The sequence below is a fragment of the Bactrocera tryoni genome, unplaced genomic scaffold, assembly GCF_016617805.1.
Source record: "Bactrocera tryoni isolate S06 unplaced genomic scaffold, CSIRO_BtryS06_freeze2 scaffold_7, whole genome shotgun sequence".
NCBI lineage: Eukaryota > Metazoa > Arthropoda > Insecta > Diptera > Tephritidae > Bactrocera > Bactrocera tryoni.
This window is the reverse complement of record NW_024396366.1, coordinates 5,304,848-5,326,547: the sequence shown is the minus strand read 5'-3', so window position 1 is coordinate 5,326,547 and position 21,700 is coordinate 5,304,848. Positions and strand designations below refer to the sequence as shown.

Below are 21,700 nucleotides of genomic sequence, written 5' to 3'. Positions count from 1 at the left end.
TCTAATAAAAACATGTGTGTCTATAAATTATATTTCAAAATAAATTAGTATAAACAATATTTCAACGCATATGGATATTTTCTTATATAAATTTAATAAAATATAGTAATATTATACGATAATATTACGAAAGAAAATGAAAAGTATAGAGTACAAACTCTCTTTTCATACATATTTAATAATATAACAAAATAATAAAGTACTTAGGTTACTTCGGGTATTGCCTCGATCAGGATTATTTTTTGAAAGAAGTACTACGCGAAAGTACTTCAGTCACCCTGGGTATTGGCTTGACCAGGGTTATTTTGTCAAAGCGCGGCCGAAGGCCTCCAACGCAGAAAGCAGTCTGAAGCGAAAGTACTTCAGTCTCCTGCATATGATATAAATTTTATAATATTATCATAAAGTCCACTCGTTTTCCTCACAATTGTAAACAATCTAACCTTTTCAATGATGAGTGTGCTAAGTGATTTTTAAGTTAATTAAAACAACAACAAATTAAAAGTGAAATATGAACGTATTTTAATGTTTACACACTGTATTTAAATATACAAAGTGAAAAATGAGAAAAGATTAAGTGAAACCTTGTGAAATACTAAGTGTTATTTATACAAACTTTTGAATTTTTAATCGGGAATACTTTGAAAAATATAAGTGTTAGCAACATTATTTTTGCATATTCCTCCTCTGGAGAAGCTCCCCTATCCGTACATACCCCATTTATACCGACTTTCCGGATTTTTACCCGACCGCCAAAGTCAGGAATCGTGCCAAAACAAGAAACTTATTATTCGCGAGTAGCTTTAAAGTCAAAAGGATAATTCCAAAAGTGATAGTTTAATGCACTTGACGTAATCTTTTTCTTCTATATTCTACAAAATTAAGAAAATCCTCATATACAATAAATCAGTAATATTAAAATTAAACTTAACATATGTATATAACTTACAATGACATCTTAGCTAGCAGAGTTGGCTGTGATATCATTTTTTTGTGCAACTACTTTTCAAATTTTGAGCATTTCTGCGCAACAGCTGCGCCACTGATGCTTTTCTGAACTCTAGATTTCGGCAAAAATGTCAGTTTTGCTTTTTCGAATATGCATACTGCCCAGTTTGCATTACCTGCAGTGTTCCCAACTTAGGGGTTTTCCCCCAGATTTAGGGGGTAAATAAGTGAGATGGGATTTTTTTAGGGGTTTAAAATTTTTAGGCGTATTTTCAGGGATTTTTTGACTCTTTAATATTTTTATATTGATAACATTATTATTTTTTGTTTTATAAGATAAATATACAAATGGCTGTGGTGTAAACCAATGTAGCCAACAGAGACATTAACATTTATTTCTCGACCTACCGACTCATAACGACATCTAGTTCGTAATTCTACAACCACTCTGTGGTGACTGGCGGCAATACTGGCGCCACTGGCGGTTATTTTATAGCCTGTGCATATGGCGGCGTATGTTGGTATGTTTAACATTATTGTCAGGTAGGATACCGCCAAAAAATAGGTTAAGAATATTCTTACGACAGTTGTTATTTCAATTTTGGTTTGTATTGTGTGTCGAAAATAAATTTGTTAAAGATGCCGAAGGACAATAAAAATAAAAAAACGTACAGTCAGAAGTACACGAAGATTTGGGAAACAGATCCAAACCTAAAAGGAAAATAGATTTCATTGCATGTTTGTAATTTATAAATGATCCAGAAAAATAATTAAATTCAATATTTATGATTTTTTATTAGAGTACCATAGGCGTCATCTAACTACTGCTGTACGGCAGTACTCGTTCTTCAATAAAATTAAAAAAGGTTTTTTTTTTTATTTAGTTAGGTATACAGGTAGTTGTTGGAGTGGGTGAGCTGGTCAGCGGTGTTGGTAATATTTGACATGTTATGACTTTTTCAAAATTTATTTCGGATTTAGACATAATGCATACTTGAACAATGGTTCTGTTCAGACTAACTCACCCTGCTCAACGTTGGCCAACGCCGAGTTTTGATGTGCATCGCTGCTTAAACTTGGCATCTCGGACACAGTTGCATCGATAGATGTGTGATGAGTTTCTGAGCCCGCCATTTTAAAAAAGTTTATTTAATAAGATTCAAATCGTATTTAATGAGCATCATAGTCATTAGTCTGAATAGAGCCAGTATAAGTGTATAATGACTGTGACGCAGCTGGCTGTAAACGTTTTGAAAATATCTCAAAATTCGGATTAGCATTTGCCACTGTTCCAATTTCAAACGCTAGTGTAGAAAGTGCATTCTCCGTCTATAATGTCATAAAAAATAAGTTGCGGAATAGACTATCCATTAAAATGTTGCAAAGCATCTTGATGGGCTTGACATTACATCGAAATGGTGGATCGTGTACAACATTTAGTCCATCCAATAAAATGTTAAAATTGTTTAATGTCAATATGTACGATTTCAAAAAATGTGAATCTTCAGATGAAGAAGAAATATTTCATATGTTAAATATTTTACAATAAAAAGACTTTTGAAACATTGTAACGTGGCTTTTACCACCTTACAATAATTTACTTCAATACTGTACATCATTTACCCTCACCATACCTCAACAGAGAGCTTTCCACCATACTAGAATTATGCTGCACGTAGTAAACTTCACCTCACCGCATTGACCAAAGCTACGCACACAACTTACCTCACTACGCTGACGAAAGCTGCGCTATGCTGCTATACAAGCAAACACTTCACACCGAATGCGATCATTTCTTCCAGCTCTCCTGCGAGGACGGTTGCCCAGCAGTCAGCAGCAATAGGCAGCGGTAAGTGAAGTAGCTAGTTGTGGTAGACATTGCGTTGAAAAGATATCACGCCTTGGCGTGATGCCAGTGCTCGCAATGGCTCTGCCCTATATACAGTAGAATTAGATATTTCGATGGGATTCGCAGGCATTGCGTTGAAAAGGCATCACACCTCGGGGTGATGCCAGTGCTCGCAATGGCTCTGCCCAATTGATGTTGTTAGTCTTCGCAGGCGTTGCGTTGAAAAGGTATTACACCAAATCGGTGTAATACCAGTGCTCGCAATGACTCTGCGGTTATGTTAGTTTTCGCAGTCGTTGCGTCGAAACTCGACTCGGTGTGATATCAGTACGCGCAATGGCTCGACCGTAGTTGCGTTGTGATACAGCGACATCACAGCTGCGCGGCCTCGAGCAGCGTCACTACCGCTGCCCGCATGCTAGTGCACCGTTGCGCTGCCTCGAACAGCGTCAGTACCGCTGCTTGCACACCGTAGTGCACCGTTACCAAACTAACGCGATTAACAGGCGACTCGCACGTAAGTACAGGCTAGAAAAACGGGATAGTGCTGGGTCAGTTGCTAACCGGAGGTCACCGAGTGCAGGCGATATTTAATTATATCTCTCCTTCATCAGAAGCCAGAAGACCATCACCGCCGTCTGGGAGTAACTACTCCTCACCAGAAGCCAAAGGACCATCACCGCCGTCTGGGAGTAACTACTCCTCACCAGAAGCCAAAGGATCATCACCGCCGTATAAATCACCGTGCCAACTTCAACAAGCGTCAACGCCTGGCGCGCCAATTTCGCTCGCTTCCATCTGACTCGCCGTATAACCACACGCTGGTCTGGCTGTCCACATAAGGGGGTGTGGATACATCTTTACGAGAGTAAACACTTTTCTTTGCTAAGAGTTCGTGGGTCCCAAGGCTGACCCTGGAGCGGCTGAGCATACCTCAGCTATGGACGAAACCCCATTACAACATATTTTATTCTATATCATTATGTATTTATATTTACAGTAGACGCTCTATAAAGTTACGTTTTTAAAAGTTTCCTTCCCCCCAAATTAGTTCCCCATTCCATTTCATATACTCAAAGAATTGAGAGGAAATGCACATTATCATTGGCTATTGGTTACAAATCTCTTAACCAAACCTCTAAAAGTTCGTTTTTAAAAGTTACGCTACTCCCGAAAGCGTAACTTTATAGAGCGTCTACTGTAAATATTTTTTAGGGGGACAACTCAATAATTAAGGCGATTTTAGGGGTTTTTGACAAAAATTTAGGGATAAATATTTTTGAGAGTTAGTAACACTGATTACCTGAAACGCTCTATATGAGCCTAAAATTTAATTTAATAAATTATCAAATTTGGTTGAAATCTATTCACGATTTCATCAAAAAATAATTGTTAAATTCTATCGCAACTTTTTTTTTAAATGTTTTGCTTTTGATTCGTGGAAGTTTGAAGAGTATAAAATGTTCGGTTACATCCGAACTTACCGAAGTGCCAGTATAGTGTAATACATATAGAAAATATTTCATCTATCAAGCGGATTAAAAACAAATCATACAAATATTAATCCGCATATGCATTTATTAAATATTCATTACATGATACAAATAAAGACGACAACAGCATTATTCAGTTTTTATAGCGAACTTTGCTTAGGTGTCTCCCAATATGCGCAAAGGATTACAAATAATTTCAATACAAATTTTAGAAATGGAACTCAGCAGGCATCTATCATCCACACACGATTTTTGTACACATGCTATTATGCTTCCAAAGGAATAAAACTTCATATAAATAGAAATAAATCATTAATAAATATAATTTGTAATAGCAAAATGAAATCCTTAATAAGGGATTTCAGCATAAATCCAGATAAAGCTAGGCTATTTTCATTATGCCCAAATTGAAGATAAATCCCAGATTTTAATAATACGATCCTGTCCGACGGTCAATAACAACTTTCGATTCTCATCCAAGTCCATATTAATGATAGAATGTTTTGCATCATGAAACGAAGCCAATGAAGGACGTCTAAAACTTGTCGCTTTTTTAATATATTCTCACAACATATAAATAAACATACTCAACACTTTGTAATTGCTTATAGCAAGGATCACAACAACGGACATCGAATTCAAATCCCATTATAGGAATATTAATACGGTTTACAGAGCAACTGTCACATACTGCCTTTCCACAGTGTCGACAATGGTGCTGTCGAATGCCTGAAAATTATAAAGCATATTATAGAGTATTACTAAATTGAAAGCAAACACTACTAGACTATTTCCGAAAAACCTAAAGAGCAACTGAAGTTAATTTATTATAGCTGTCTTCAATTCAGAAAGGTTTAAAGTGGAGTCGATTTTAAAGAAAACAAACCGAATCAAACAAATTACCAGCACTTCCGTTGGAAACCTGTGCCACAATATATTATCACATGATTACACAATTGCGTTGCGTTTTTTCTATGATGGATAAAACCTTTTTCAGCAACAAAAAATATTTGCGGAATCTAGTAATTTCATGAATATATAAATATATTTTAATAAATCAAAACATAGATAGGATCCCAATAGCATTACAAAATTGCGGTGCAAATGTTCCAAGCTTAGTTCAAATAGGTTCATTGGATACTGTCAGTTTTAGACTAATCCTTAAGATAACTTCCTGCTACAGTCACCGAAATAAGTAAAGTATACAAGCGTTTTTTTGTTCATTGTTGATCAATACTTATTAGTGGCACCGGTACTTTTGTAGTACCGTTACTTTCTGTTTAATTTGCGCACTTGTACATTCAGAGCGAAATAATTATAGCGTACAATAAGGAAAAGTATTCCGTATCGGCAAGACGTTCCATTTACTCTTTATTTTTAAGGATTTTTAAAGTGAGTTTGTTTTAAATAAATAATCAAAAAAATATTTAAAACTAATATTTAATTTAGTAACTAATTTAGAAATGCCTCGCGGAACCCATTTATCGCTTGTTGAGCGCACTAAAATTCAAACAATGCGGGAATGTGGAGCTACAATAAGAAATGGACATCATCCAAAGGTTGATGAACGGTCGAAACCGCAAATAAAGCGTTTGGCAGTCAGTAAAAACATTTCACCAGCAAAAATTAGACTTCAACTAAATCTTGAAGTGTCCACCCATCGAGTTCAGCAGATTTTAAAAGAGAATATTAACATCCAGTATGCCAAATGAGCGCCTCAGCCTAAGTTGCTGACTCGGCACAAAACTGGGAATAACAAATAATGGAGAGATATTCGACGACCACTAGAAACAAGGCTTTCGAGAAATTGCAAGGGAGGATCTCATATGGTATGGGGAGCTTTCGGATACAATGGTACAACCCCAATTTGTTTTGTAACGCTTAAAATTAATTCTTTGAGTTTTATTGAACTGTTAGACAACGTCATAATAGACTTTTCGGAAGGATTTTGTGAGGAACGATAGATTTTTCAGCAAGATAACGCCGCGATACACAATGCAGCTGCAAAAAAACGTTTCTTTATGGACAGAAATATAGCATTAATGGACTGGCCCGCTATAAGTCCCGACTTAAACCCCATGGAAAATCTCTACTATACTTTCGCAGCAAGTTTATTCCGGTGGTCGACAAATTGATACTGTTAAAGATCTAAGGAAGTGCATTGAAGCCGAATGGAAGAAAATACCCATTTCCACCCTTCGCTCTCTAATTGAATCCATGCCGAGGCGCATAAGTACCGTTATTTTGGCTAACAGTAACCATATTAGTTATTAACACTTCGAATAAGTTTGATTTAATATGAAATATTTGTTTGTACGCTATCCTTTTTTCGTACCAAGTGAATTGAATTTTTGAATTATTTTATTAATAAGTAGTCATTTTTGTTTTTAAATATTGTGTAAATAATTTTCGATGTTGATTCCATTAATAAATAACATAAAAAATAATCATATGAAATTTAAAGATGCATAAAAGAGATTTTTAGCTTGTACACTATACTTATTTCGTGGACTGTACAATTTACATCGTCGAACAACGTAATAGTGATGCCTACATTTCTGCTAGGAAGTTTTCACAGAAATCATCATTGCAGTCATCAACTTGGAGCAGCCCTGCTTCCTAGGGACATTACAACTTTTTACAATACCCAGCGAGCTTCAAAACACCTACAAAATTTCGGTCTTGGACAACTTCCAACATGTACTGAACACTATTTGAAGTAAAGCAACTGCGATCTGGATGCTGAAGGAGTGCGCGCACGATATATTAGGTCTACAACTTTGCTTCCGCCGTTTTTTTGTAAAATTAAGGCAATTTTTCAGTTTTTATACAATAACGGTGCAAATATGTTTTCCCTTATTCCCTCAAAAAGCAATGCTTAATTAACACACGAAATGCTTTATGATCCATTTCTTTGTAAACTAACACAAGTTGCTTTAAAAAAATTCTAGATTTTTTTAATACCTAATAGAAATCAAATAGATGGTAGTAGTAGAGTAATAGTATTATCTATGTATGTGTCAGCCTCAGTAAAACGTGGACGGGTCCTCAGAAGAACTTTTCTTGGAATTAAAAAGAAAAGCAAAATTTCCCGCAAATGTCGAGAATTCGGCTCAAAAGTGACATTTTCAGTTGAGATTATTCTGGGATGCAAACAGATCTCTACAAATATTTTGTTGGGTTAATGTTGACACAAATGTCCAATATCGATATAAAACGATTTAATCGACCAGTGCTTGACCCTAGAGACATCTATTGAAAACCGGCGGAAGCAAAGCAATTCATCTCTTACCATTGTCCCAATAACCTAACTTAATACGATAGAGGCATGCCTATGCATTTCTCCCACCAGCATACATTTCATATTACATGAACACCTGGCCGTAAAAAAGGTTTCGTGTGGATTGGTGTAAAGAAATGCTGAAAAAATACGATCGCGGTGCTTCAAAAGACGTTTATAAGATCGTCACAGGTGACGAATCATGGATCTATGCGTATGAGCCCGAAACAAAACAGCAATCGACAAAAAAAAAAATAAAAAAATAAAAATAAAAAAAAAAAAATTAAAAAAATTTAAAAAAATAAAAAAAAAATTAAAAAAATATAAAAAAATTTAAAAAAATAAAAAAAAAATATAAAAAAAATAAAAAAAATAAATAAGAAACCCATTTTCGTTGATAAATATGCCTATTTACATTATTAGGCCAGAAATATATGTATATACAGGTATCCCTCGAATAACACGGTTAATTGGTTCCGTGTTAATCGAAATCGTGTTATTTGATACTAATAAATCATACAATTTTGGAGATTCCGTTCCGTGCTATTAAAAAACCGTGCAACTCGGAACTCGAGATCCATACAAATTTGTACATTTGGTTGCAACGATTAATTAAGAAAACATTAAAAATAAGAATTTTTTTTTTTTTTATTTTTAGTTATAAAATTTAAGTTATACAAAAATAACAAAATTCATTCAATTTAGAAAAATGAAACTTAAAAATTTAAAAGGTAAAATTTTATAAACGCAATAATTATTAAATTACATATGTATGTTCAACCACTGATTCAAATGCATTATTGCGTCATACTACAAACAGTCGTTCGAAGAAAAATTATACTCAATTTTTAACAGGAATTTTCGCGACTTCGTGTAATTCGAACTCCGGTTTATCCGAGGGTTGTCGCAATTTTTAACCGTACTATTCGAGATTTCGTGCAACTCAAGTACCGTGCTATTCGAGGGATACCTGTAGCAACCTACGTATCCCTTTCTCCGTCGAACAATAAACAGCTCCTTTCCTGGATCTACAGCTAAGTGATTTCGACGACAGTTAATTTTGTACTTTCCTCAACCACGGCTTATACCCTTTTTACGATTTTATACTCCACACGGAATTGGAATTGAAGTTAGAGCAATTCAACTCCAGTTTCACCCTACTCTTTTTGGTACATATTACGATTTTGAACTATTTTCAGTCGAAGTTTCATTGGAATAGCAAAATTGTCCACTCGAACTTCCTAACACCAAGGAAACAAAAGTTTTATTGACAATTAAATGGCTTTTAACTAATGTTTATTGCATATTCATTAGTTATTCTCGTTTAAATCGGGAATTATTTTGCTTTTTTTAGTAAATGAGATGAAATAGGTTTCCACAAACTCTTTATTTTCTTGCTGTCGCTAGTTATCAATAATAAAATGCACAATAGTTTTAATTTTATACTGAGAGCAACCTACGATATCTACAGATGGTTCAAACGAAATTAGTTTTTAAATGTTATGAAAAAATTAAACACAAGTGACTGAAAAGGAGCAAAATGCTTCAGAAATATAATTTTACTTAATATGCATATTTCTAGAAGTAGTAGATTGTATTACCTCTTTATGTTCAAAACACTTCCCACGGTCCCTTAATTTTATTTTAATGTTTCTAAATTGTAGTTTGTTTCGTCCAGTTTCGCGATTTTACTCGACGGCATCAACAAGAGTTTCTCTTTTCTATTGTTTTCTATTATTTTTAACCATCCTCTGCTCAGAGGAAAAAAAACTTCCACTCCGCTGGAGAGATCAGGTGGAGAAAGACCTAGTTGCCATTGGTGTCTCGAATTGGCAAACAGCGAAAAGAAGAAACGACTGGCGCGCTCTTGTTAACTTGTGTATAACCGCGTAAGCGTTGTCTTTGCTAGTAAAGAAAAAGTCTACCCCACTGACAGAGTTGAAAACCGTAATAACAAAAAAAGTTGACGTTTGAAAAAACTTCAAGGGAAATTGTTTTTGACGGCTTGAATTTAAAACCACATTACCAAATTTCAAAACTCCAACCTAAATTTAGATGAGTTTAAAACCTTAGGTGTTCGCTATAAAAGCAATAGGCTGCACTCTGCATACTGCATACGATATTATAATACCGCAATCCGGACAATTACTGAAATCCGCTTAATGTCTCCTAACGAACAGGAATGCAACATGGTTCAGCTGTACGGATACCTGATACCCGCTTGGTTATCCTCGAAATCATTTAACATTAAGCCCAGAAAACGTGCTTTTTCAACGGGGTCGGACCATAGAGAGAGGTGTAGTAGATGAGTAGGATTTGCTGGTGATTCAAAGAGATGGTTAGTCATGGGGGTTCTTATAGTTGGTATGTCGGGGACTATTCTAAATAAATAGGCGTTTAACCTGTTATAGTATCAAAGAACAGAAGTTGAGCAAGAGTCATTTTATATTATCGCTGCAACTTGAGCAAAGGGTGGTGACTTGACTCTAATACGCCACTCTTAATACCTCCACAGTGAATGGCCGTCAGTGCGTGTCTAAAATGAGTTGCGTTCGAAGTCTGGTCGGCGTTTCTGTGAAAACATCCCAGCAGAAACCTTTTGGAGAGAAGTTCGTTATGGTCCTTAACCGAAACCGTACGGATCTCGCTGTGTTCGACCGAAGACATCAAGAGGCATTCTGTTAAAGTCCGGAGTGCTATATTCCGACATGTCTGAAGCTTCTTCGTCTGCGTATCACTGCTTCCAAGCTACAGAATCCCCAGAATGTGTTCTATGTCCCAGAACTTTCTCGCTTCCTCGCGTTAGGAGTCTAAAACTTGCTAAATCCACGACCACCTTATTCACGAACTGGACGAAGAAGAACAGACTGAGTACCGAAATCCTAATATTCTAGGAGTAACATTCACCATTGTCACTAAAGTACAGAGCCGCAGCAATATTCTGAAGTCGCTAGCCGGCAGCCCTAATGACAATTACGGTACGCCTCCTAATGTCTCACATCGAGCACATTCAAAATGCTACGTGTAAAGGAGCATAAAATCCTCTTCTATAAGCAGTTCCTTCTCGCCTTATAAGAACATGCAGAGATTACTATTACAAGAAAAATCACTATCAAAAAAATCGAGAGTTTTTGACGCATTCATTTGATATTATCGATATCCAATTTCAAAACATTGACCAATATGCAGTGGAGGTGTAGACCATACATTTGAAAAGGAAAATCGTCACCATGTACAGTATATCTTAAAAAACTACTACACTTAATTTTGTTAAAATATTCTACTTTCTGTCCAAAATAAAGATTTAAATCATGGGTTAAATTATGTCAACGAGAACTTCGATAATCAGTATATATCCGATTTTATCACACTTTCAGTAATATTGAATATAACTTCAACTTACCGATCCCAATAGTTTTAAATCGCCGTAATGAAAGCCCCTAGCTTGGTAAAATCTGGGTCATTTCTGATAATGTAGAATAGACTGATGTGAGGATTGTATCAAGGGGTGTTATTTCGGCGATATATTCTTCATTGGGCTCATAAGTAGAAAGAATTAGGCGTGGTTATTATTCTAACATCCAGTATGCCAAATGAGCGCCTCAGCCTAAGTTGCTAACTCGGCACAAAACTGGGAATGACAAATAATGGAGAGATATTCGACGACCACTAGAAACAAGGCTTTCGAGAAATTTCAAGGGAGGATCTCATATGGTATGGGGAGCTTTCGGATACAATGGTACAACCCCAATTTGTTTTGTAACGCTTAAAATTAATTCTTTGAGTTTTATTGAACTGTTAGACAACGTCATAATAGACTTTTCGGAAGGATTTTGTGAGGAACGATAGATTTTTCAGCAAGATAACGCCGCGATACACAATGCAGCTACAACAAAACGTTTCTTTATGGACAGAAATATAGCATTAATGGACTGGCCCGCTATAAGTCCCGACTTAAACCCCATGGAAAATCTCTACTATACTTTCGCAGCAAGTTTATTCCGGTGGTCGACAAATTGATACTGTTAAAGATCTAAGGAAGTGCATTGAAGCCGAATGGAAGAAAATACCCATTTCCACCCTTCGCTCTCTAATTGAATCCATGCCGAGGCGCATAAGTACCGTTATTTTGGCTAACAGTAACCATATTAGTTATTAACACTTCGAATAAGTTTGATTTAATATGAAATATTTGTTTGTACGCTATCCTTTTTTCGTACCAAGTGAATTGAATTTTGAATTATTTTATTAATAAGTAGTCATTTTGTTTTTAAATATTGTGTAAATAATTTTCGATGTTGATTCCATTAATAAATAACATAAAAAATAATCATATGAAATTTAAAGATGCATAAAAGAGATTTTTAGCTTGTACACTATACTTATTTCGTGGACTGTACAATTTACATCGTCGAACAACGTAATAGTGATGCCTACATTTCTGCTAGGAAGTTTTCACAGAAATCATCATTGCAGTCATCAACTTGGAGCAGCCCTGCTTCCTAGGGACATTACAACTTTTTTACAATACCCCGGCGAGCTTCAAAACACCTACAAAATTTCGGTCTTGGACAACTTCCAACATGTACTGAACACTATTTGAAGTAAAGCAACTGCGATCTGGATGCTGAAGGAGTGCGCGCACGATATATTAGGTCTACAACTTTGCTTCCGCCGTTTTTTTGTAAAATTAAGGCAATTTTTTCAGTTTTTATACAATAACGGTGCAAATATGTTTTCCCTTATTCCCTCAAAAAGCAATGCTTAATTAACACACGAAATGCTTTATGATCCATTTTTTTGTAAACTAACACAAGTTGCTTTAAAAAAATTCTAGATTTTTTTAATACCTAATAGAAATCAAATAGATGGTAGTAGTAGAGTAATAGTATTATCTATGTATGTGTCAGCCTCAGTAAAACGTGGACGGGTCCTCAGAAGAACTTTTCTTGGAATTAAAAAAGAAAAGCAAAATTTCCCGCAAATGTCGAGAATTCGGCTCAAAAAGTGACATTTTCAGTTGAGATTATTCTGGGATGCAAACAGATCTCTACAAATATTTTGTTGGGTTAATGTTGACACAAATGTCCAATATCGATATAAAACGATTTAATCGACCAGTGCTTGACCCTAGAGACATCTATTGAAAACCGGCGGAAGCAAAGCAATTCATCTCTTACCATTGTCCCAATAACCTAACTTAATACGATAGAGGCATGCCTATGCATTTCTCCCACCAGCATACATTTCATATTACATGAACACCTGGCCGTAAAAAAGGTTTGTTCTCATTGGATCCCGCACAATTTGACAAGCGCTCAAAAAAAGGCTCGTGTGGATTGGTGTAAAGAAATGCTGAAAAAATACGATCGCGGTGCTTCAAAAGACGTTTATAAGATCGTCACAGGTGACGAATCATGGATCTATGCGTATGAGCCCGAAACAAAACAGCAATCGACAAAAAAAAAAAAAAAAAAAAAAAAAAAAAAAAAAAAAAAAAAAAAAAAAAAAAAAAAAAAAAAAAAAAAAAAAAAAAAAAAAAAAAAAAAAAAAAAAAAAAAAAAAAAAACCATTTTCGTTGATAAATATGCCTATTTACATTATTAGGCCAGAAATATATATATATACAGGTATCCCTCGAATAACACGGTTAATTGGTTCCGTGTTAATCGAAATCGTGTTATTTGATACTAATAAATCATACAATTTTGGAGATTCCGTTCCGTGCTATTAAAAAACCGTGCAACTCGGAACTCGAGATCCATACAAATTTGTACATTTGGTTGCAACGATTAATTAAGAAAACATTAAAAATAAGAAATTTTTTTTTTTTATTTTTAGTTATAAAATTTAAGTTATACAAAAATAACAAAATTCATTCAATTTAGAAAAGTGAAACTTAAAAATTTAAAAGGTAAAATTTTATAAACGCAATAATTATTAAATTACATATGTATGTTCAACCACTGATTCAAATGCATTATTGCGTCATACTACAAACAGTCGTTCGAAGAAAAATTATACTCAATTTTTAACAGGAATTTTCGCGACTTCGTGTAATTCGAACTCCGTGTTATTCGAGGGTTGTCGCAATTTTTAACCGTACTATTCGAGATTTCGTGCAACTCAAGTACCGTGCTATTCGAGGGATACCTGTAGCAACCTACGTATCCCTTTCTCCGTCGAACAATAAACAGCTCCTTTCCTGGATCTACAGCTAAGTGATTTCGACGACAGTTAATTTTGTACTTTCCTCAACCACGGCTTATACCCTTTTTACGATTTTATACTCCACACGGAATTGGAATTGAAGTTAGAGCAATTCAACTCCAGTTTCACCCTACTCTTTTTGGTACATATTACGATTTTGAACTATTTTCAGTCGAAGTTTCATTGGAATAGCAAAATTGTCCATTCGAACTTCCTAACACCAAGGAAACAAAAGTTTTATTGACAATTAAATGGCTTTTAACTAATGTTTATTGCATATTCATTAGTTATTCTCGTTTAAATCGGGAATTATTTTGCTTTTTTTAGTAAATGAGATGAAATAGGTTTCCACAAACTCTTTATTTCCTTGCTGTCGCTAGTTATCAATAATAAAATGCACAATAGTTTTAATTTTATACTGAGAGCAACCTACGATATCTACAGATGGTTCAAACGAAATTAGTTTTTAAATGTTATGAAAAAACTAAACACAAGTGACTGAAAAGGAGCAAAATGCTTCAGAAATATAATTTTACTTAATATGCATATTTCTAGAAGTAGTAGATTGTATTACCTCTTTATGTTCAAAACACTTCCCACGGTCCCTTAATTTTATTTTAATGTTTCTAAATTGTAGTTTGTTTCGTCCAGTTTCGCGATTTTACTCGACGGCATCAACAAGAGTTTCTCTTTTCTATTGTTTTCTATTATTTTTAACCATCCTCTGCTCAGAGGAAAAAAAAACTTCCACTCCGCTGGAGAGATCAGGTGGAGAAAGACCTAGTTGCCATTGGTGTCTCGAATTGGCAAACAGCGAAAAGAAGAAACGACTGGCGCGCTCTTGTTAACTTGTGTATAACCGCGTAAGCGTTGTCTTTGCTAGTAAAGAAAAAGTCTACCCCACTGACAGAGTTGAAAACCGTAATAACAAAAAAAAAGTTGACGTTTGAAAAAACTTCAAGGGAAATTGTTTTTGACGGCTTGAATTTAAAACCACATTACCAAATTTCAAAACTCCAACCTAAATTTAGATGAGTTTAAAACCTTAGATGTTCGCTATAAAAGCAATAGGCTGCACTCTGCATACTGCATACGATATTATAATACCGCAATCCGGACAATTACTGAAATCCGCTTAATGTCTCCTAACGAACAGGAATGCAACATGGTTCAGCTGTACAGATACCTGATACCCGCTTGGTTATCCTCGAAATCATTTAACATTAAGCCCAGAAAACGTGCTTTTTCAACGGGGTCGGACCATAGAGAGAGGTGTAGTAGATGAGTAGGATTTGCTGGTGATTCAAAGAGATGGTTAGTCATAGGGGTTCTTATAGTTGGTATGTCGGGGACTATTCTAAATAAATAGGCGTTTAACCTGTTATAGTATCAAAGAACAGAAGTTGAGCAAGAGTCATTTTATATTATCGCTGCAACTTGAGCAAAGGGTGGTGACTTGACTCTAATACGCCACTCTTAATACCTCCACAGTGAATGGCCGTCAGTGCGTGTCTAAAATGAGTTGCGTTCGAAGTCTGGTCGGCGTTTCTGTGAAAACATCCCAGCAGAAACCTTTTGGAGAGAAGTTCGTTATGGTCCTTAACCGAAACCGTACGGATCTCGCTGTGTTCGACCGAAGACATCAAGAGGCATTCTGTTAAAGTCCGGAGTGCTATATTCCGACATGTCTGAAGCTTCTTCGTCTGCGTATCACTGCTTCCAAGCTACTGTATTATTTCCAGTGTTAGAAAGTCCTTGTAATTTAACTAAATGACAGCACAAAAAAGAAATAAAACTAAGCGAATGGAATTTTCATTTAGAATTTCATATTGGAAACCCTGCTAATAACAGCCGTTTTTTGTTTACAATCATCAAATTAAAAACGAAATAACAATTACAAAAAGCATCAAAAAAAGTAAATAAGAAACATAAAGAAAAAATAAATACATATTTTGTTATTTTTTTATACACCAATTTTAGTGTCTACAGAAATACGAAAGTGTCTGCGAGAAAAGGAGGTGAAGAAATGGACGGCAGCCGAAATTAAAACGGTGCTGTGCTATATGCAGGAACACAGAAACATCGAGGCGAGTTTTCGGGATATTCATTATTTATTTTGATTTAATTATATCCCCTTTACTTTCAGTAACCCGCAACGAAAATATGTTACAGCAAATTGCTTGCGGTAACCTAAATTGAAGCGACGTGGAGTATTTTAAAATGTAAGGTTCGCTACTTAAAGAGCCAAATGATATCGGCAGAAAATTGGATAAATTCCACTGGCGTTCGAGTTGAGGATGACGATGTGGAGCTGACAGTGATGGGTACATTTTATATACATACATATGTATATTTTGATATCAACTTTAGAATTAAATTGTAATTAGTGCTTTTCTTAATTGCAGATAAAGTCCTTAAAAGTTGTCCGCATTACAAATAATTAGCGGACATTTTTGTTGCGGAGAGGGAAGCCGAGGTGGTGGTAATAAGCTCCTACGCAGTGGAGCTCGACTCTGCGCAAAATGTGGGTAATTTGGAAGACCCCGAAGCGCAAGAAGAAGAACATGACATTTCGGAATTGGCATCTGGCTCATTTGCGGCGAGCCCGTTTGCAAAAAAAATTAAGGCCAAGCGGCACCACACTGCCATAGATAAACTGGCTACATTAGAAGCTGAACGAATGAGCTTCAGGGAAAGAGCTTCAACTTGAAATCGAAAAATTTAATTGGATGAAAGAAGTAGAAATAAACTAAAACGAAATTTAAAAGAAAAAGATTTAATACGATTCCAACTCAAAAGAATGGAGTTGGAGCAAAACGAAAGAAACCAAACGTTTCAGAAAAAAATTAAAAATAAAAATAATAATAATATTAAAATATAATAACCAATAAACACTTAAAATCAACAAATAAACAATTTTCAATTACTTGTTTCATATTAAAACAAAAATATGAATTTTTATTCAAAAATTAAATTGTACAGTGCTTGTTATTTTAGTTCGGGGTAGGTGCAACAATAGCACTTCCATCATATTGGCATTCATGGGCTTCGACACTTTGCCTTTCAGAGTGTGAAGAATCGGGCCTTTTCAAGAGTATGTTGTGCAGCACACAGCAGACAAGTACCCATTTATTAAAAAATTTTTGACTCCCTCGGTGTTTTATTTTTAGCCGCATTTGTTTCAAACTACAAAACTTTTCTTTAAGGATTCCGAAACAATTCTCGACTCTCAAAATGATACTGGCGGCTGTGTACTTTGTCGAATTTAGCTTGTTTTTTAGAGTCTGCTAGAGAAGAATTGCTTCGTTATGGTGTTATCAAATGACAATTTCTACGACAGCCGGTTCTGCCATTACACCATTAGATCAACACCTAGCAACAAGGTTGCTCTATATCGTCCTAATCTGTGATGGCATTGATTACAACCCCGCATGAATTTTTCTGCTTTTCCATGGCTCCACCATAATTTCATTTCGATTAGATCCAGTTCATGAAATGGTTGGAGCCGTCTTAAGGCGTGCTCAGACCTTAAGACTCATAGGGAGTGTAGCCCCATGCTGCCAGCGACTTATGCGACAAAGTCTCAACGCCTATGCAAGATGCAGCCTAGTGCACAAAAAGGTCCCACTGATCTCAACTAGACAATAGGACTCCCAGTCTGAAGAGAGAACTGTCCTAGTACTGTTGGACTTGTCGAAGGTCCAGTTAACAATACAATACTTGAAAAGATCAGACACACCACGCTTCTTCCAGGACATCATGGGCCATGAACTATGTGAACGGTCGACATTCATCGGTATTATTATCACAATGACCTCAAACGCAGATGATTGTACGATAATGACGTCAGGCAATGGAATTGATTGAATATGTTCAAAAATGAAGGCCTATGTCCCAGAACTTTCTCGCTTCCTCACCTTTAGGAGGTGGACCATGAACTATGTGAGCGATCGACATTCATCGGTATTATTATCTCTATGATCTCAAACGCAGATGTTTGTACGATAATGACGTCGGGCAATAGAATTGATGGCATATGTTTAAAAATGAAAGCCTATGTCCCAGAACTTTCTCGCTTCCTCACGTTAGGAGTCTAAAACTTGCTAAGTCCACGACCACCTTATTCACGAACTGGACGAAGAAGTACAGACTGAGTACCGAAATCCTAATATTCTAGGAGTAACATTCGCCATTGTCACTAAAGTACAGAGCCGCAGCAATATTCTGAAGTCGCTAGCCGGCAGCCCTAATGACAATTACGGTACGCCTCCTAATGTCTCACATCGAGCACATTCAAAATGCTACGTGTAAAGGAGCATAAAATCCTCTTCTATAAGCAGTTCCTTCTCGCCTTATAAGAACATGCAGAGATTACTATTACAAGAAAAATCACTATCAAAAAAGTCGAGAGTTTTTGACGCATTCATTTGATATTATCGATATCCAATTTCAAAACATTGACCAATATGCAGTGGAGGTGTAGACCATACATTTGAAAAGGAAAATCGTCACCATGTACAGTATATCTTAAAAAACTACTACACTTAATTTTGTTAAAATATTCTACTTTCTGTCCAAAATAAAGATTTAAATCATGGGTTAAATTATGTCAACGAGAACTTCGATAATCAGTATATATCCGATTTTATCACACTTTCAGTAATATTGAATATAACTTCAACTTACCGATCCCAATAGTTTTAAATCGCCGTAATGAAAGCCCCTAGCTTGGTAAAATCTGGGTCATTTCTGATAATGTAGAATAGACTGATGTGAGGATTGTATCAAGGGGTGTTATTTCGGCGATATATTCTTCATTGGGCTCATAAGTAGAAAGAATTAGGCGTGGTTATTATTCTATTTTACCTACTTTCATTCCGAATTGGAAATGCTACAAAACAACTATTTCATTTCGTAATTACCTATTATTATTTTTGCATTATTTTCGTTAAGTCAGAAACATTATTATTATATCTGTATGATTAGGGGAATGATTTTGTTTTATTCGTCATTGCGATTTATATTTACCTATTTGTCTTTGGTCCATCATTGCTCGGAAATTCCAAAAAAATGGACGTTGACATTGTTGACAACTATTGTTTTCAACCCATCCTGGTACTTCCTTTCGCATCGCATTCATTTCCCAAAACACAATAACAGAGTCTTCACTTCCGCTTATTAGTTGCTGGGTATGATTGGCATATGCAAGTGATGAAACTTTATTACTAAAGGTGAAAGAGGTGAATACAAAGAATGGAATGAAAAAAGATAAAAATCTACTTGTGTCCTTGTAGTTCATAAATTGTACCACGTTTTCCTCCAACATCCCATACAAAAACCATTTGGTCACACGATCCACTAAACAGTAACTGATGTTCTTCTACCCATTTCAAGCATCGAATACTGGCTAATAATTTATATGTCTATATTTTTAGCAATACAAATAAAAATAATAATTACTAGTATGTCCTTTAAAGGTATTAATGAATTGAACGCCTTGTACGTCACATCGTAACATTGTGATCATACCAGCATTGTCTCCAACGAATGCATATTTCGCCATGGTGTCAAATCTATAAAGAAAATAATCTTAACAGCTTATACGAAAATATTCGAATATTTTGAAGACGTACTGAAGTGAAGTACAAGGTGTCTCAAAACTGTAACTACCCAATCGCTGACCATTTTCAGTAGAGTAAAAGACGAATAATTTGTCCTTCCCACATGACAACACCCATTTCAATATATGAGCTACTACAACTTCCATTACACGACCCTGATGAGCTAAGTAATCTCGGACAAAAGAAAGACGATTGCAGTCATCAGAAAATAAGTATTGGGTTACCGTTCCATTATCCTGACCAATATACAATTGTCTTTCGGCCGCATTATAATATATAGACGTACCTCCTGAAGGCATACTTTCACATATACTAGGCCAATACTGCCCAGAGTCCCGTTTAAGCCACACACGTATAGTTCTAAACAAAATTTTTTTTTATATTTGGTTCTCCAGCAAATATATGTACAAACTTGTCATCAGATACGCTTATAACTCCGTTTTCACCGGGAATAAATATTGCAGAATTAATATCATCACCACTGCCCTCCAGTTTATTTAGCAATTCCAACTTCTTCTCCGAACTGAAACGATCATCACAACTGCGTTGAGCCGGCTTAATTTCTGCAGCCATGTTAATACAAAAGTTATTTCGGACCTATAGACTCATTTAATTTAATATCTTCTTTTATTTTCGATTAATCATCGATTATCTTTCCCATAACAAAGAACGATGTTGAACACATATACACGCGCAAACATTATACCCAGTCTACGCAATCAATTATTCATGTCAGCCTTCAGCAATTCTCTTTTATAATAAATTCCAAACACCGTTTTTATTATGTCTGGTAAAGCGCTTAAATAGAACTTCATTTGAATGTTTAAAAATAGTATTCTCATTTTCCCCTACATTTAGCAGATGTTTCCGGATCGCGGGTTTTTTCATTTTTATCATTCTCAAAAAAAAAATGTACGACATTTCGTGGAAGCTTTTCTTCTTATATCTCAAATCTTATTTTCAAATATTTAATTTTTCTCCCTACATTGACATAATATAAAAAAAGTGAGGAAGGGCCAAGTTCGGGTGCAAACGAACATTTTATACTTTTGCAACTTGCACGAAACAAAGCCAGAAAAATACTTTAAGGTGTAAAGCCATTCAAAGGTAAATCAAATTGAAAGGTAAATTTTGTCCATTTCACTTCCTTCAAAGTAATCGCCACCCGCTGCAATACACTTATGCCAACGAATGGCCATCAGAACCTTCTTCGATTCAGTGAAAGCGGTGTCCTCGGAATGGTCATGTGAATATTTAGAAGTTACATGAAGGTAAATCGGAAGAATGCGGTGGTTGCGTCACGAAATTAGTTGAAAATGTGGCGAAATGATCACGAATAACCAATGCAGTATTAGATGGCGCATTATCGCACTCCTTTGTTCAATAAATTCAAACATCTAAGACTTCATTTCACGCTCAAATTTATCTATTGTATAGTATTGTCTTTTCGTATTTCTAATCAAACTTCAACTTATTTTTTTTTATTTATACTAATAAATAAATAAACAAATATGTGCCATTTTGGTAGACCACTTTTCCGATTTTTCCGCAATAAGACATAAGACTTTATTCCATCAATGTAAAACTTTCATCACTTTAAATCGAAATTTCCAGAACGGTAGCGACCGAACCTTTATTGTGCTGTACGAACTGATATAGCATCGTCTTCGTAAACTTCACAAATTTCCTTGGTGGCTTGAGTGGTATTCTTCCCTTTTCTATACAAAAATTTTTAAATATAGCGAATTTCTGCATTATTTCCACTTATTTAATTTAAATGCCCAAAAATTCTTATTTTGTTCGATCTAGCCACAATGGACAATATTATTAAAAAGCTTATTTTGAGACGCTCTCACACTGGAATAAGTTGGGCATTGCACAATCGAAACACTGATTTCATCGAAATTTTTTACAAATTCACAAACACTTTTTGCACTATTTAATGTTTTTCACTCACCGTTCGAGGTCCGTTCCACTGTTTGGAAAACTAAATGTTCTTCCTCCCTCGTTGCAGGCAACAACACATGTTCTCCAACTGCTGGTTGTTTTCGGCATTTTATCTGTAAAATAAATAAAAAAGTATTAAATAAATGCAAGTTTATTTAATAAAAGTTAAAATAGGCTCACATCTTTCAACTTATGTGCTGTTTCTCCTTCGTTATTCTTCGAAGTAATGGCCGTTACAAATGGAAAATGTTTCCCTTCCAATAATAACAAGGCGAAATTTTAATCTGGTCGTCCCTCTTTTCGAATTACAAAACGTCAAAACCTCCCCAATCCAGTCAACTGTCAAAGTTTA

The 21,700-nt window shown here is 35.4% G+C and overlaps 1 protein-coding gene across 1 annotated transcript; it reads right to left on the bottom strand.

Annotated features, from left to right (window-relative positions):
- Nucleotides 1–4,351: 4,351 nt before the first annotated feature.
- Nucleotides 4,352–20,067, bottom strand: LOC120781481 (WD repeat and FYVE domain-containing protein 2). The gene is made up of 7 exons (XM_040113700.1): nt 19,814–20,067; nt 19,414–19,761; nt 19,241–19,353; nt 19,061–19,187; nt 18,809–19,005; nt 4,878–5,019; nt 4,352–4,825 (listed from the first exon to the last, which is right to left on the bottom strand). Exons 1-7 carry the CDS (start codon nt 19,972–19,974, stop codon nt 4,687–4,689), a joined length of 1,227 nt encoding a protein of 408 aa, XP_039969634.1. The 5' UTR covers nt 19,975–20,067; the 3' UTR covers nt 4,352–4,686.
- Between the last annotated feature and the right edge of the window lie 1,633 nt (nt 20,068–21,700).